Source organism: Malaclemys terrapin, chromosome 7 (genome assembly GCF_027887155.1).
Source record: "Malaclemys terrapin pileata isolate rMalTer1 chromosome 7, rMalTer1.hap1, whole genome shotgun sequence".
Classification (NCBI taxonomy): domain Eukaryota; kingdom Metazoa; phylum Chordata; order Testudines; family Emydidae; genus Malaclemys; species Malaclemys terrapin.
The window spans coordinates 114,055,296-114,070,186 of NC_071511.1; the positions used below are offsets into that span (position 1 = coordinate 114,055,296).

A 14,891-nucleotide genomic window follows, 5' to 3' on the forward strand; every position below is an offset into this window, starting at 1 on the left:
TTTATGTAATTTTCACTCTCTTCCAGTTGCATAGCATGTAAATTACACCAGTTTAGCCACCTTGAGGTTTCTATGACATAACTTGTATCTCCTTATACACCATCTCAGAATTTGACTCAATTCAGCAAAGATATGAGCACTCGTGTAACTTTAAGTAGGCAACTAGTATTATGGACGTCACTGGGACTACTGATATGCTTAAAGTTAAGCTTATGCTTAAGTGCTGTGCTGAATCAGGGCCTAAAAGAACTCCCATGAAAAAAACACTTCAATATTAATTATGAAGTCAACTGTCATCATCGACTTTAACAGCAATAGTTATTGGTAATGGTAATAATTCCTACTTTATATGACTAGGTGGTTTTAGAGTATGCTTTGGGACCAACTCTTCAATCCATACATGGACAAAACTGCTGTTAAAGTCAATGAGAATTTGCTGGATTTTTGAACTGCAGAATTAGCTCCTTACAGGGATAAACTCTCTTCCTCCATCTCAGATACAAGGGGGTGGTCAGTTTCCAAAAACTGTAAGAAAATATGCCTTGTGGAGCTTGGATACAGTATTTCACTGGGAACAAATAGATCCACACCCCCTTCCATCCCCCCCATCTTCCTCCACACCTGTGGAGTACCCTGGGCAATGGACCTGAGGCTGAAGTGGCAATCATGGAACATACAAAATTGAGTGGGGGAGGATTCCTTAAATCTAAACCCCAAGGAAATCCTCATCAAACAGCCCAAATTACTTGTACCACACACTGAGAATAGGATTTAGTCTGTAATGTTAACGGATGAGAATTAAGATAGTGATTTTTTTTTTGGAGCGGAGGTGTAATTAGAAATCATGTACTAACTAGCAGAATGGCTTTGTGGTTGCTGCCACTCCATAGAAGTTATTCTGGTCTTTCACTTTTGTACTTCTGGGTTATGGTCTGCTTTATGAAGCTTGTACAATTGAGCTTTTAAGGTATAAATAACCATATGGCATGGAAATATCTCCTGCTGGCAGCATAGGTGTCTGTCTCAGAGGAGACCCATGCTATTACCTTTCCTGGTAAGAGGAGGAATATGATGAAAGTGGATACACAGGGAAAATGGTACACTCAGAATGGAGTTAGTTATAGACTCTATTGTATCTGTACTGGCTTGTGTGCCATATTCAGAGATGGTAAAGAACAGTCTAGGCAGGGATTCCTGTTGAATATGGGAATGGGATCACTGCCAAAACAGCAAAAATATTATTTTTGAAGTAACCAAATGCCCACATTAATAAACAGCAAAAGGAGAAGTTACAAAATCTACTGAGAAACAGAATCTTTGTTTTCCCAACAAGAAATATGAAGGATGATAGCTTAATAACAAAGGCTTACTAAAATGTGTGTAGTTAAAGTACTGCAAAGACTGATTTCTGTGACATTTAAATCAGTCTTCTGTATATTATTTATTTGCCTGAAGACTTTTGTGATAATTTCTGCAAAAAAGAAAGATACATGCATGTTAATTTGAAATACATGAAACAAATCCTCATTGTGAGATTATTCTTTATAAAGAATTTAAAAGGGCAATGACATGGTCACAACCTCCACCATATGTCAGCTGACTTGGGCTAGTATGTGGCCAGGAGTATTCACCACTCTCTTTATAGAGGTATGTTAGATATTGTTGCTGTGTGTACTCCTTCACAGGAGGGAAAAACAACGTGCCTGGCTTGGGTACATTACCTTTGGGAACTATTGTCTTTGCACAGCTCCTGCTCCCTTTTCCCCAAAACATGAGTATATCTACACTGCAATTAAACACCTGTGGCTGTCCTGTGTCAACTGGCTTGGGCTACGGGGTCCCAGAAGTATGCCCCCTAATGGGGTCCAGAGTCCAGGCTCCAACCCAAGCCTAATATATACATTGTAATTAAACAGCTCTGTAGCCCAAGCCGAAGTCAGCTGACACGGGACAGCCAGGGATATTTAACTTCAGTGTTGACATACCCACAGTGGCTTAATGCCAAAATTTAGCCCTTGAATTTTAAGAAGACTGAATTTCTTTGTACTTATACTGTTTTTACAATAAATGTTAAACATATGTAATATATCAGTATACCAAATGAAATTTTTGTTTACACATCATATACAGCATCCTGTACATAGTGACGTATGTAACGTTCCGAAACCACCTCAATCAGCTTTAAGATCAGTATAGCTACATTGCTATATTTAAAGTTGAGCATTTCCATTAGGCATCTCATTTGGGGAGTTTAATTTCACTCTGTGTATTTATATAGCCCCTGTCCTCATAGTATATGAGCATCTCCCAGCATTATTATTCCCAGCCTGGCTTGAGAGTGTACATTTTAGATGTGTTTTAGACCTCTGAGAAATCAAAAAAGTAGAAGTTTGCATTTTGCAAAACTTTGTTTTACTTGCTCGTGATAAAGTTAATGAATGAGGTTCAAGGTTATCATCCCTCCAAATAAAGTGTTATGCAATAAATTACTCTGCCACAAACATTTTAACGGTTCATTGAAACCAATGTACATAAATCCAAATAAGTCATATCCTGTCACTGCCACATTTTTTTTTCCTAGTGGGAGTTGTATCATCAAACAGTAGCTAGATCAGAGACTCCAAAACATCAACAGAAACCCTTCACTCCTGAAAATTAGACCCTTAAAGTGTTTACCTGCAATGTGTTTGTCCCCTCCTTTTTAAAAATTAATATTAAGAGCAGTAAAATTCATAAATTTACAAGTCTTGAATAAATAAAGCTAATGTGACACAAACTAACAGTTATGAAAATTGAAGAAAAGGTTGCTATTTTGCAGAAAATATGCAGTCTTCTCTAGTCAGTTTCCATAAAGAACCCTATGAGTTTACAACATTCAATACATATGTGAGAGTTGTACTCCCCTGTGTCCCAATTGCTACATGTCTATTTCAATAAAGGTTGCTGTCTAAGGTCAATGTAGCTCCTACTGCAAGATCTGCATTCAAGCGGTTCAGCATTCAAGAGGCTAATATTAATGGTGGCCCTACAACTAAATCCCTGCATCTTTTGCTGAAAATTTCTCAGTCTTAACAGATAATGTTTTTCTGATTTTCCCTTTTCAGTGAAGAATGGGGCTTTAGGCAGTTTGCAAATGGTGGGCCTAAAATTAATGGAAATTAGGAGCGCTAAATAAAAAGAGCATACCATCTGCAGAAATTCAATTTCTGTTTGAAGAGCTTCACAAACATTCTCCAAGTCATCTCCTTTGTAAATTTCCAGTTCTTTTTTAATCCTGTTTCAATTAAAAAAAAATCATATCCAAGGCTAGTCAATTGAATTATTGTTTCATTCAAATTTGGTCCAAGCATGCAATCTGATCAGCCTGGGCAGACCCTGATATCCTACCTGCACAGATCTGATTGCGTGATCAAGAGCTAGATTTGCAGTTATGACAGACCTGTATGTTCAACACCACGTAACTCCTTGAGATTATCCATCACTGGCAGTTGCGGTAGTGACGAGAACTTTAGAAAATGACAATCTCTGGGTTTGAAGAAAATATATCTAGAATAAGTGCTGTAACAGACAAATGTGAATTATAGGGCTATAATTCTATTGCTGGGTTGTGGTGATATCATAAACTATGAGAGGATTATAACCTCATAATTCAAAATTTGCCTTTCTTTTAATACATGGATTTGAATCATTGATCCAGGCCCTCCACAGGCTCCCACTACTGTTGCCTCCATAGTTATTGCTGCTGGCTTTCCATTGCTGTTATGTTTGTTCCATTCTGTTGCTGTCCTCTCCTTTGCAATACCAATAGCCTATGTCGGGGGTTCTCAACCTTCTCCACGGTGTGGATCAATTTCAATAGAGTGATTCTCTGATTATACCTCCCCTCCTGTTCACCGTGCTGTGCCCCATTTCTCCTTCCATTCAATGTCACATGACAGCCCTATGGCAACTGCAGCAATTGCTTACCTGGAAAGATAATAGTATTAAAAGTATCTTTAATTTTTAAAAGTGTTTGTAGCTCAATTGGCATATGCATTAGCAGCTGGAAATAAGGAGGTGCCAGCACCTTGTGACCAGCCACCTCACTGTGTGGACCACCAGAAAGTGCTCTGCAAGCCAACAATGGTTCAGAGTCTGGGAACCTCCATGTTAAATCTTTCTTAAACTGAAGGGCCCGAGGTCTTCACATTCTAGGAGGGATGTTATGGAGAATGAAATTGGTCACAATTGTCTAATTGTCACTCGGCACCAAGCTCAAAAAGCAGCCCCTACAAACACAGAACCTGTGACTGAGTTAACTTCTGGCACGGAAGCAGTTAATACAGCAGCTTCTTGTCAACAAAATTCTGAATTGTGGCGGATCCTGAGACAGATGTTACTGGAGACTGGATAGAGCCATTGAGAGGGACTGACTTACCTAATACTGTCTCCAGAGTGGCCTCAGAGGCCATGACCAGAACAACAGATGCCCTGTTCATCAGATAACTAGAGTCTGTGCAACTCTCACAGAAGCAAAGAGAGCTATTCACAAATGAATAATCCTCTCTAAAGGGGGCGGGTTCCCATGGGGAATATTAAAGTTTAGGAAACAAGCAGGCAATTAGTGCTGTCAAAGGTACCAGTCCAAATTACTGTGCATCACCCATTATATTTACTTAGCTAGACATTTAATGGACCAAGAGAAAAGCTAACCCCAAACTTTTAGTGGCCTGAAGTATATCAAGCAGTAAAATTATACGGTGAGCCCTGTCATGGGTGCTAACAGCTAGAGAAACAGAAGAGAACTGCAAAGTTAGCTTAAGTCCATTTCCTATAACAGAAGAACAATTTCAAAGGGTCACGCTGGATATTTTGGGCCTGCTATATAGGCAGACAAAAAGGGAAGAGGTATATCCTGGTGCTAGTGAAATATGCCAGCCGTTCCCTTACAGCAGTAGCCCTGCGCACTGCTGATGTTGAGAGAGAAACTGACATCCGAAGAAGTGGGCTGTAGTCCACGAAAGCTTATGCTCTAATAAATTTGTTAGTCTCTAAGGTGCCACAAGTACTCCTGTACTTCTTTTTGCGGATACAGACTAACACGGCTGCTACTCTGAAACCTGACAACCTTTAAGTGTTTCATATATTGGGTGTTAGAGGATACTAGTGAGTTAGCCTAGTATGTATATATAGATGACATTTCTTTAGTCAGCCTAACATGGGCAGAGCATCTCTTCCACATGGGGCAGTGATGCTTCTCATAAAAATGGCTTTGCTAACCATGAAAGAAAAAGCGTAACCTTGATTTGATAGAATTAGCTTATTCGGGACACAGAATTAGAATGGATGTATTTAATAACAGAGACTGACGTTTGTTTCATTTTTTTCCCATTAAGGTACCAAAAAAGGCAAACGGCAGAAAGGGATAAGTTAGAGCTGTATATGATGTGTGAGGTCTCTCTGTTTAGAGAAGGGTTACAGAAGCTTACAGAAACATTTCTTTGGAAACAAACTGCATACATACATGTGTTCTGACAAAGAAGGAAGATTTTAAAGAAAGTTTTAAAGATGGTCTACAGTGTGGTCCACCAACTTTTTAGTACTGCAGTTCCCTTACAGATATTTTAAAATGTGGTGGCTCCCTATACCAAATGCCTTTTTTTTTTTTTTTTTACTGATGCAGGATACTAGAATCAAGATGGATTCTAGAGTTTGGATGGTTTTTGTGACTTTAACTATATATAGTTTGTTTAATTATATAATCTGATCTAATCTGGGTTTTTAAAACTATAATTTGAAACTATAGGGTTTTCGGGGAGTAGGGAGTGGGGGAGGGGGTTGGTGTCTTTGGACAGAGCCTAAAATTTTAGTGAAAAGAATGGACCTGTTCTGAACTGTATGGTTGAGCAATGTTTGGTTGAATCTCTGATAGTGCCGGATATTACTTGTTTTCCAAGTTTAAATGATTTCTGTATTTAGTTTTCCTGGAAACAATTGCTGAAAATGCAGACACACAGAAATAACTAAAACTAAATGGAAGCAGTACCTTCATAGCTTCATCACTGAGTTCTTTGTACTCTCCCCTAACAGAAATTCAGAATTCCTGATTTGTCATTTTTGAAAATTTGGTGAGTTTTTAGCATGTGATCACTTGACAATTGATTTTCTTGAGCTGAGATACCTAAGGTTGGAATTGAGTCAGCTGTTACCAAGAATGTCTTTCAAATGCAATCAATCTGGAGATTCATGTTCAATTTCAGGAAAATATTCATCAAAGTGGGAATACAATCCAGACAAATGAGTGAATATTGGGTCGTTAATTCCATTTTGATGACTTTCACTTTGTTCTTTTTAAAAGTCTGATAATATTGGAAACATCTTAGTAACTCCCTTTTCAATGTGGCATCTTCAAAGACAAACTTTCTTCATTAATCCCCTGATTTTCTCTTTTAAATCTAGTATATTTGCATTCCAACCTTGAAGTGTTAGGTTCAGTGCATTCCATTTGCTAATATGTCCACTGATTAACCCAATGTAGTAAAGAAGTCCACTTACATATGTAATCTGCAAGGTCTGTTTTCCCCAAGGAGGAAAATTCTGATTTCATCACACAATTCAAAACCACCTGCCTTTGCTATGAAACAAAACTTGCATGTGGTCAGTGCCCATTTGTTCACATAACATACTGAAAGAGTGTATGATCACCAAGGATCCTAGTTTTCTGTGATTTAAAAAAAATTCTCCTATAAGAAACATAAAAATCCATGTTTTTCTGTGATTAAAATTAAATGTTGAATTTCAGTTTTCCTAGCCACAATATATATAGGTATCAGTTGAACACAATGTTATTGATACAGTAGAACCCTGTTTGTCCGAGCCTCCATTATCTGGCTCTCCATATTAACCAAACTCGGGCTAACAGCGGAGCCCCGGGATGGCAGGGCTCCCGCCATCAGCCCCAGGGTGTTTAATATGGAGAGCCGGATAATGGAGACTCGGCTAAATGGGGTACTACTGTATATGTTTTTATTTTTTCACAAAATGTAAAAACTGAAGATTCCCTGTAAAAATGCAAATTCCATGTTTTTCCATGGTAGATGGATGTCTAGGATCCCTGGTGATCACTGCCCAGGATTTTATAAAATTAACATTTTTAATAACAATGTTGAGAGTCTTATATACTTCAGGTTGCAAATTCTTCAATTCCAAAGCTTGGTGATGAATCATAGAGTTTCCAAATTGATGCTGGTGTCACTTTCTTTAATCGTGCTGCAACGTCCCTGTTCTTTCCAGTCATGGCTGCAGCCCCCTCCCCACACATTCTCCTCCGCACATAGTCCAGTTAAGACCTTCATCCACTATGAATTTAGCAAGGATCTTGAGTATTTTCTCACTTGTTGTTCGAGTTGGGCTTTTTTGTAAAATAAAAATCCAACTATTGTATCTGCTGTGACAAATTTCATATAACGCAGAAGCTGAACTATGTTGGCTATGTCTGTGGATTCATCAAGCTTCGGCGTAAAACTTTTACGCTTCTTAACTTGTACTTACAACTGGTCCTGGCTGTTTTCTGCAAGATCATCATTGTGCCAAGGGATAGAATTATTTGACATCGGAATGATTTTCAATGCCATTGCTGTTCTCCAATCATAATTCTACACATCTATGGCTGCTGGAAGAAAAAGGCTCTTGCTAACAGTGTTTGCATTTTGCAATTTGCTTCTAAGGCTTTTTGAGGAAGCTTTAAGCACAATTCTTTTTTTTTTTTTTTTAATGCTTTCTTTGTTCTTGTTTCCGAAAGAAATTTTTTTGGCTCTTGTGTACAAATTCCAGGTATTTATTTTCTAAATGACAGGTTTCAGAGTAGCAGCAGTGTTAGTCTGTATCCGCAAAAAGAAAGGAGTACTTGTGGCACCTTAGAGACTAACAAATTTATTTGAGCATAAGCTTTCGTGGGCTACAGCATCCGAAGAAGTGGGCTGTAGCCCATGAAAGCTTATGCTCAAATAAATTTGTTAGTCTCTAAGGTGCCACGAGTACTCCTGTTCTATTTTCTAAATGTCTCTGTTTTTTCTCTGGCCTCAGATTTTCATTTATTAACACTTGAAAACAAATGACACATTGTGACTGTGGACTCTCCACAGTAATATCAAGACACAAAAATCCAAACATAATGTAACTGTCATCGTATTATCTACTTTTCTTCCTTTTTCAGTTTAAATTTATTAAAGTCATCATCATCTTCAGCCAAACATTTACTACATGTAGGCTTAACACTAGATAAAAATCATTCCATTATAAAGATAAGATGCACTTGAATTATAGAACCATAGGGTTAGAAAGGACCGCAAAGGTCATCTAGTCTAACCGCCTCCCAAAATGCAGGATTTGGTGTGTCTAAACCATCCAAGACAGATGGCTATCCAGCCTCCTTTGAAAATCTCCAGTGAATAAGCTTCCACAACCTCCTGAGGAAGTCTGTTCCTTTGTCCTACTGCTCTTACAGTTAGTTTTTCCTGAGATTTAATCTAAATTTGCTATGCTGTATATTGAACCCATTGCCTCTTGTCCTGCCCTTTATGGCAAGAGACAACAACTTTTCTCAATCTATTTTATGGCAATTTTTCAAGTATCTGAAGACCACTATCTTATCCCACCAAGTCTCCTCTTTTCCACACTAAACATACCCAGTTCCTTCAGCCTTTGCTAATATGGCTTCCATTCCATCTCTTTGATCATCTTTGTTGCTCGCCTCTGGATCCTTTCCAGTTTCTCTACATCCTTTCTACATATATTGGTGACCAGAGCTGAGGCCTAACCAGCAGCGAGTAGAGTGATACTATCACCTCCAGTGACTTGCATGCTATGCCTCTGTTAATGCAACCTAAACTTGCATTTGCTTTTTTTGCAACAGCATCACACTACTGACTCATGTGAGGTTGTGATCCACCACAACTCCCAGATCCTTCTCAGCAGTGCTGCTACCAAGCTGGTTATCCACCGTTCTGGTTTTGTGCCTTTGTTTTTCCTTCCCTATGTGTAGCTCTTTACATTTGTCGTTGTTGAATTTCATTTTGTTGTCTATAGCCCAGTTTATCAAGATCCCTCTGAATTTTAGCTCTATTCTCCAAAGTATTAGCAACCCCCTCTAGTTTTATGTCATCTGCAAACTTGATCAGTATGCTCTCTCTACCTACATCCAGGTCACTAATAAAGATGTTAAACAACACCGGACCCAGAACAGATCCCTGTGGAACCCCACTTGAGACGTTTCTCCAAACTGACATCATTCCAGTAATAGTTTCTCTTTGTTTGCGGTTGTTTAACCAATTATGTATTCATTTAATGGTAGTTCCACCGAGCCTGCATTTCTCCAGCTTACTTATCAGAATGTCATGTGGGACCCTGGCAAAAGCCTTGCTGAAGTCCAGGTATATTATGTCCACCTCATTTCCCCCCTATCCACCAAATCAGTTAGCCTGTCAAAGAAGGAAATCAACCTGGTTTGGCATGATTTGTTCTTGGTAAATTCATGCTGTCTGCTAGTGATCCATGCTGACTGCTGCTTCATCTTCCACATATTCGCAAATTGAATATTTTATATATTGCTCAAGTAGCTTCCTAGATATTGAAGTCAGACTGATTGGTCTATAGTTCCCCAGCTCCTCTTTTATCCCTCTTTTAAAGATGGGGCATTACATTAGCCCTTCTCCAGTCTTCCAGGACCTCTGCTATCATCCATGAGTTTGTAAATATTATTGCCAGTGGGTCTGAGATTTCTTTAGGTAATTCCTTCAGTACCCTCGGCGAATAGCATCCTGCCCCACTGATTTGAATTCATTCAGATTGGTCAGAAGATCTCTTTACTTATCTCAATCTGCATCCCTTCCTTTTTGTCTATGGTAACTTCACTTGTCGTCCGGTCAGGTGTTGTTTTTTGTGAGAAGACTGAAGCATCTTCCTTTACCAGCTCACCTTCTTCATTGAGTAGCAGACCCACACTGTGCTTGGTCTTTCTTTTTTGTCTGGCATATTTTAAGAACCCTTTCTTGTTGTCTCTAACATTTCTTGCCAGCTGTGACTCATTCTTTGCCTTGGCTTTCCTGATTTTGTCCCTATGTGCTCACGCTATTCCCATGTATACTTCCTTGGAGACTTGCCCCTCCTTCCTTCCATTTCCTATATGTATCTCTTTTGGTGTTTAGATAGCTAAAAAGCTCCTTGTGCAGCCTTTGGCTTTTTATCCGTCCTCTGCATCAGAATAGCTTGGTGTTGAGACAGCCCCCTTTGACTCCTTTTCTTCCTAATTGGACCTTGCCTTCTGTTTCTCTGAGTCAGTTGAAATCTGCCTTTCTGAAGTCCAGTGTCCTTGTTTTGTTGTTCTCATGTCCTCCTTTCCATAGAATCTTGAATTCTATCAGATCATGATTACTTCCTCCCAAGTTCCTGACCACCTTCATGTTCGCAACTAATTCATCCCTGTTTGTCAAAACCAGATCCAAAATGGTTGACCCCCCCCCTTAGTTGTTTCCTCAACTTTCTGAATCAGAAAACTGTCCTCTACACACGGTAAGAATTTGCAGGACGTATAATGTTTTGCTGTAATAGTCTTCCAACAGATCTCAAGGAAGTTAAAATCCCCCATTAATACTAGCTCGTGCGTATTAGTTAATCTTGTTACCTGCTTGTAGAATGACTCATCCACCTGACTTTGTGGCCTATAATAGACCCCCACCGTAATGTCGCTACTGTTCTTTTCCCTTGTTATTGTCACCCAGAGACTCTCTGTAGCTCTGCCTCTCACTTCCCCTTGGACCTTGGAGCAAGTGTATACGTTCTTGATGTACAGCAAAACACATACTCCTTTTATTCCCAAACCTATCCTTTTGGAAAAAGCTGTCTCCTTCAATGCTGGTACTACAATCAAGAGAGTTGTCCCCACAGTGTCTGTAATGCCAATTAACTCATAATCTTCTTCATATACCATAAAAAGAACAGGAGTACTTGTGGCACTTTAGAGACAAACAAATTTATTAGAGCATAAGCTTTCGTGGACTACAGCCCACTTCTTCGGATGCATATCCGAAGAAGTGGGCTGTAGTCCACGAAAGCTTATGCTCTAATAAATTTGTTAGTCTCTAAGGTGCCACAAGTACTCCTGTTCTTTTTGCGGATACAGACTAACACGGCTGCTACTCTGAAACCTGTTCATATACCATGTTCCCCATACTCCTTGTATTTGTATATAGGCATGAAAGATATTTTGCAGACTGCCTTGTTGCTTTTCTTTTTGCCTTTTTAATGCAGTTGTGATTTCTAGTCCCTTGTCCAGAAATGAGCCCCTTCCCCTGTTCTTTGCCTAGATGCATATCGGACAGATTTTGGTCACCATCCCCCATAGGACCTAGTTTAAAGCTCTCCTTATCAGGTTAGCCAGACAATGTCCAAAGATGCTCTTCCAGTATTTGATAGATGGAGCCCATCCCAGCAGGGTAATCCTCTTTCCTGGAATATCAGCTTGTTGTCAAAGAAGCTAAAGCCCTCTTGCCAACACCACCTGCATAGCCAAGCATTTACTTCCACAATTCGACTATCCTTGCCCAGGCCTTTCCCTTTAATAGGGAGGAGGAACGAGAACACAACTTGCACTCCAGATTCTTTTATCCTTCTTCCCAGAGCCCACATAGTCTGCAGTGATCTGCTCCAGGTCATTCTTGGCAGTAGTGTTGGTGCCCATTTGATAAGCAGGAAGGGCAGAGGTCCCAGTGCTTGATGAGTCTTGGCAGACTTTCAGTCACATCCTGAATTCTAGCTTCAGGCAAGCAGCACACTTCTCAAGATTCCCAGTCTGGATGGCAGATGGATGACTGTCCCCTTAGGAGGAAGTCCCCGACCACTACCACCCTTTTCCTCCCCTTGGGAGTTAGTTGGGTTCTCCCTCAGCCCTCTTCCACTATCTGGTAGTGATGGTGCTGCTGCTGGCACTGGAAGTCTTTTTGCCTACCACTGCAGCAAGGGGTCTTCAGCAGAGACTTCCTGCTGAACGCTTCCCTCTGGAGGAAGGCTCTCTGCTGAAGGCCTCCTGAAGGAGCGGTGGGCACAGAAACTCCCAGCCTCAGTGGGAGCAGCAGCATAAGCTGCAGAACCATAGATAAGGTACAGGAAATTTTTAAGCTCAATTTAATAGTCTCTTAATTAGAAAATAAAATGGGCATATCTCCTATTCCCCCCACCCCCCATAAACACTCATGGCTCCCCCGTGAATCCTTCAAAGCTCCTTTCAAGAGCCAAGGCTCATAGTTTGGGAGGCACTGCTCTAAGAGTAATATGCACTGCACTGTAATAAAGTGAATGTATAGCTCACAGATCCTTTAGAAGGGAGAAGTGGTACACTTAAAGGTCTAAGCCTCAGATTCTGATCTTGATTACATTGATTTAAATCAGAGTATCTTCATTGTCTTTGCTCCTAATGTATTACTTTCTGTATTTTCCTGTTAGCTTGATATTAAAAGCCTAATTTGTTTAAGAAAAACAAAAGCATAGTTTATTTAATATGGGACTAGGCAGACACTGATTGCTTTCAAAGTGAACACTGCTGTTCTTGTCTTCTGGAGTCAGGTGAAATTGATGTGGCTGGTTGCGGGTCATGAGCTACAAATGATACCATGGCCGTGATTCATGTGAGGAGTCCCAACTCACTTTGTGGCACCAGTACTGAGGGTAAAATAACTGAGACTCAAGCAATAATTTCACTCATATTTGCTTATCTGCCTCTTGGAGCTATTCTGAGAATTAACTAATTGCTATCTGTGAAGTGCTTTGAAACTGTCAAGTGCTAATTAAATAATTATTTATGCATTTTATTTTAAAAGTTTTTCTAAAACTTTTAAATAGTCAGGTGGAGACATTTACAATTCTCAGCGTTTGGGGGACAGTGGTAAGTCATTCTCATTCAAACGGAGAGGTTAATTTTACATTAATCAATTGATTCTACTTTCAAGTCTTCCTTCTTTCTTCTTTAGAAACTAAGTAATTACAGTATGTGCCAGGAATATTATACTCACAAAACAGGAGATGTCTGTTAGGTTATAGGCTACACAATCAATGCTGTGGAGACGCCTGAGTTAGTGAATAAATGATGAAGTTTTACCAGAAAGAATGCAGAGACAATGGAAATATTCAAAATAATGCTTAACCTGGAAGTAGATTTAACTTTCTCGTTTTAGTAATCAGATCAGAAGGACCTGCGTACCAGTCTATTCACTGTCAAATTAGATAGGCAAATCTATGGAAATATATTATCCTGACATAATTCTCAGTCACTTTTAGAAATGGAGTAAGGCATACTTCTTACCAGAACAAGGCATAATAGGACATTTTCCCCTCCCCCAGCATAATGACAACAGTTCTTTAAAAACAAAGAAAAGAAAATACAAAGTTGAGCCACGAGATTCTTGCTCCAATAATGTGGATGAGTATTCAGAGAATTATTAGGTTAACCACTTACTTTCCAAATAAGCCAATATTTATATAAAGCTCTATTATCCCCAATTTGTGGGGGGGGGGTTGCAGCTGAAGTTATTAAATATCATTGACCTTCATGGTTCATACACTTACTTCTTGCAATTCAGCTGTATATTGGAAAAATAGGTGTCAATTCAATAGAAACTGGTGGCATTGAACTGAAATGAAAAGAAAATGAAGTTACCAGTAAATGGAATTCTCTGAATACTCATCCACATTATTGGAGCAAGGATCTTGTGACCAAAGCTTGCATTCTAAGAGTGAGCATATGTGGACTGTAGCAAAGAACTTTTTGTTCAGAAGTCAGAATGATTATCTGTTTTATTTCTTTTTTCTAATAAATGGGAGGAAGGAAGGAAATCACTCAGCTGCTGTTAAATTTATTGCAATTGCTGCCATTTGCTCTTTTACATTGTTGGAAAAAAATTGAGGCTTTGTTGATGCTAGTAGAATGTTTTCCACTTCTTTTCTCCCCCAACCCTTGCCTTTTGTTTGCTTTTGACCTTCTTTTTATGTCTAATTTACACCAGAAAATTGTTAGCCATTTTATTCCTTATAATGGATTCTATCAGCTTGGAAGATAACAGAGATGCAGTGGATACAGACCATGGGTTTACAAAAAAATCTAGCTTATGAGACCAGTCTTGACAGTTCTCTAAAAGAGTACCCCAAAATCTGAGAGGAAAGTAGCTGAGGAGATCTACCTGGATTTTCTCACTTATTAAACTGTCACACAGGTGACTAATCTGAAAGCAATAGTATTAATGAAGGATTTAAGATTGGGTTGAAAACTGTCTGAAGGAAAGAGTAAGACAGGGTTCTGGTTCATGGTTTCAAGCCAAAATGGAGATAATGTGTGGAGTCCTACAAGGTTCAATGCTGGAACCAAATGTATTTAGATGATCCTAAAGCTACGGTAATAAGGTGCTGGCTGTTCACAATTTGCTGATGACGCCAAGATAGAGAATGCTGTTGATACAGTTGAAGTCAATAAATTGCAGGATATTATAATTTGACTGGGGTTGAAGGCGAATGAGTCCTAAATGAAATTCAGGATCACAAAATGTAAAGCCATGTCCATAGGTTGAACAAATAAATTAAAAAACACATGTGATGGAATAGAACTAGAGCGAACAAATTTAAAAAGTGATCTGGGAGTGATAGTAAATTATATGAAGATGAAACACAGGGTTCTATCAATAGTAACAAAAGTAAATATAACACTAGGATGCCTAACTATGGGAATTAGATGTAAATCAAAAGAGATAGAAATACCTTAATTAAGATTAAATAGGTTACATGCCTGTCACTTGAGAATCTAAGTGCTGGTTCCATTGTATATAAAGCACTAATTAGGACAGAATATGTGAGCAGTATCCATCCAGTTA

The 14,891-nt window shown here is 39.2% G+C and overlaps 1 protein-coding gene across 1 annotated transcript in view; it reads right to left on the reverse strand.

Moving 5' to 3' along the window:
* Nucleotides 1-1,441: 1,441 nt before the first annotated feature.
* The window catches only part of LOC128840218 (coiled-coil domain-containing protein 172-like), a 32,464-nt gene continuing 19,014 nt past the window's right edge, over nt 1,442-14,891 (reverse strand). The window contains exons 7-8 of the mRNA XM_054033973.1: nt 3,187-3,274; nt 1,442-1,471 (exon numbers count right to left, since the gene is read on the reverse strand). Coding sequence (XP_053889948.1) covers nt 1,442-1,471; nt 3,187-3,274 — 118 coding nt within the window. The remainder of the gene's footprint in view (nt 1,472-3,186; nt 3,275-14,891) is intronic.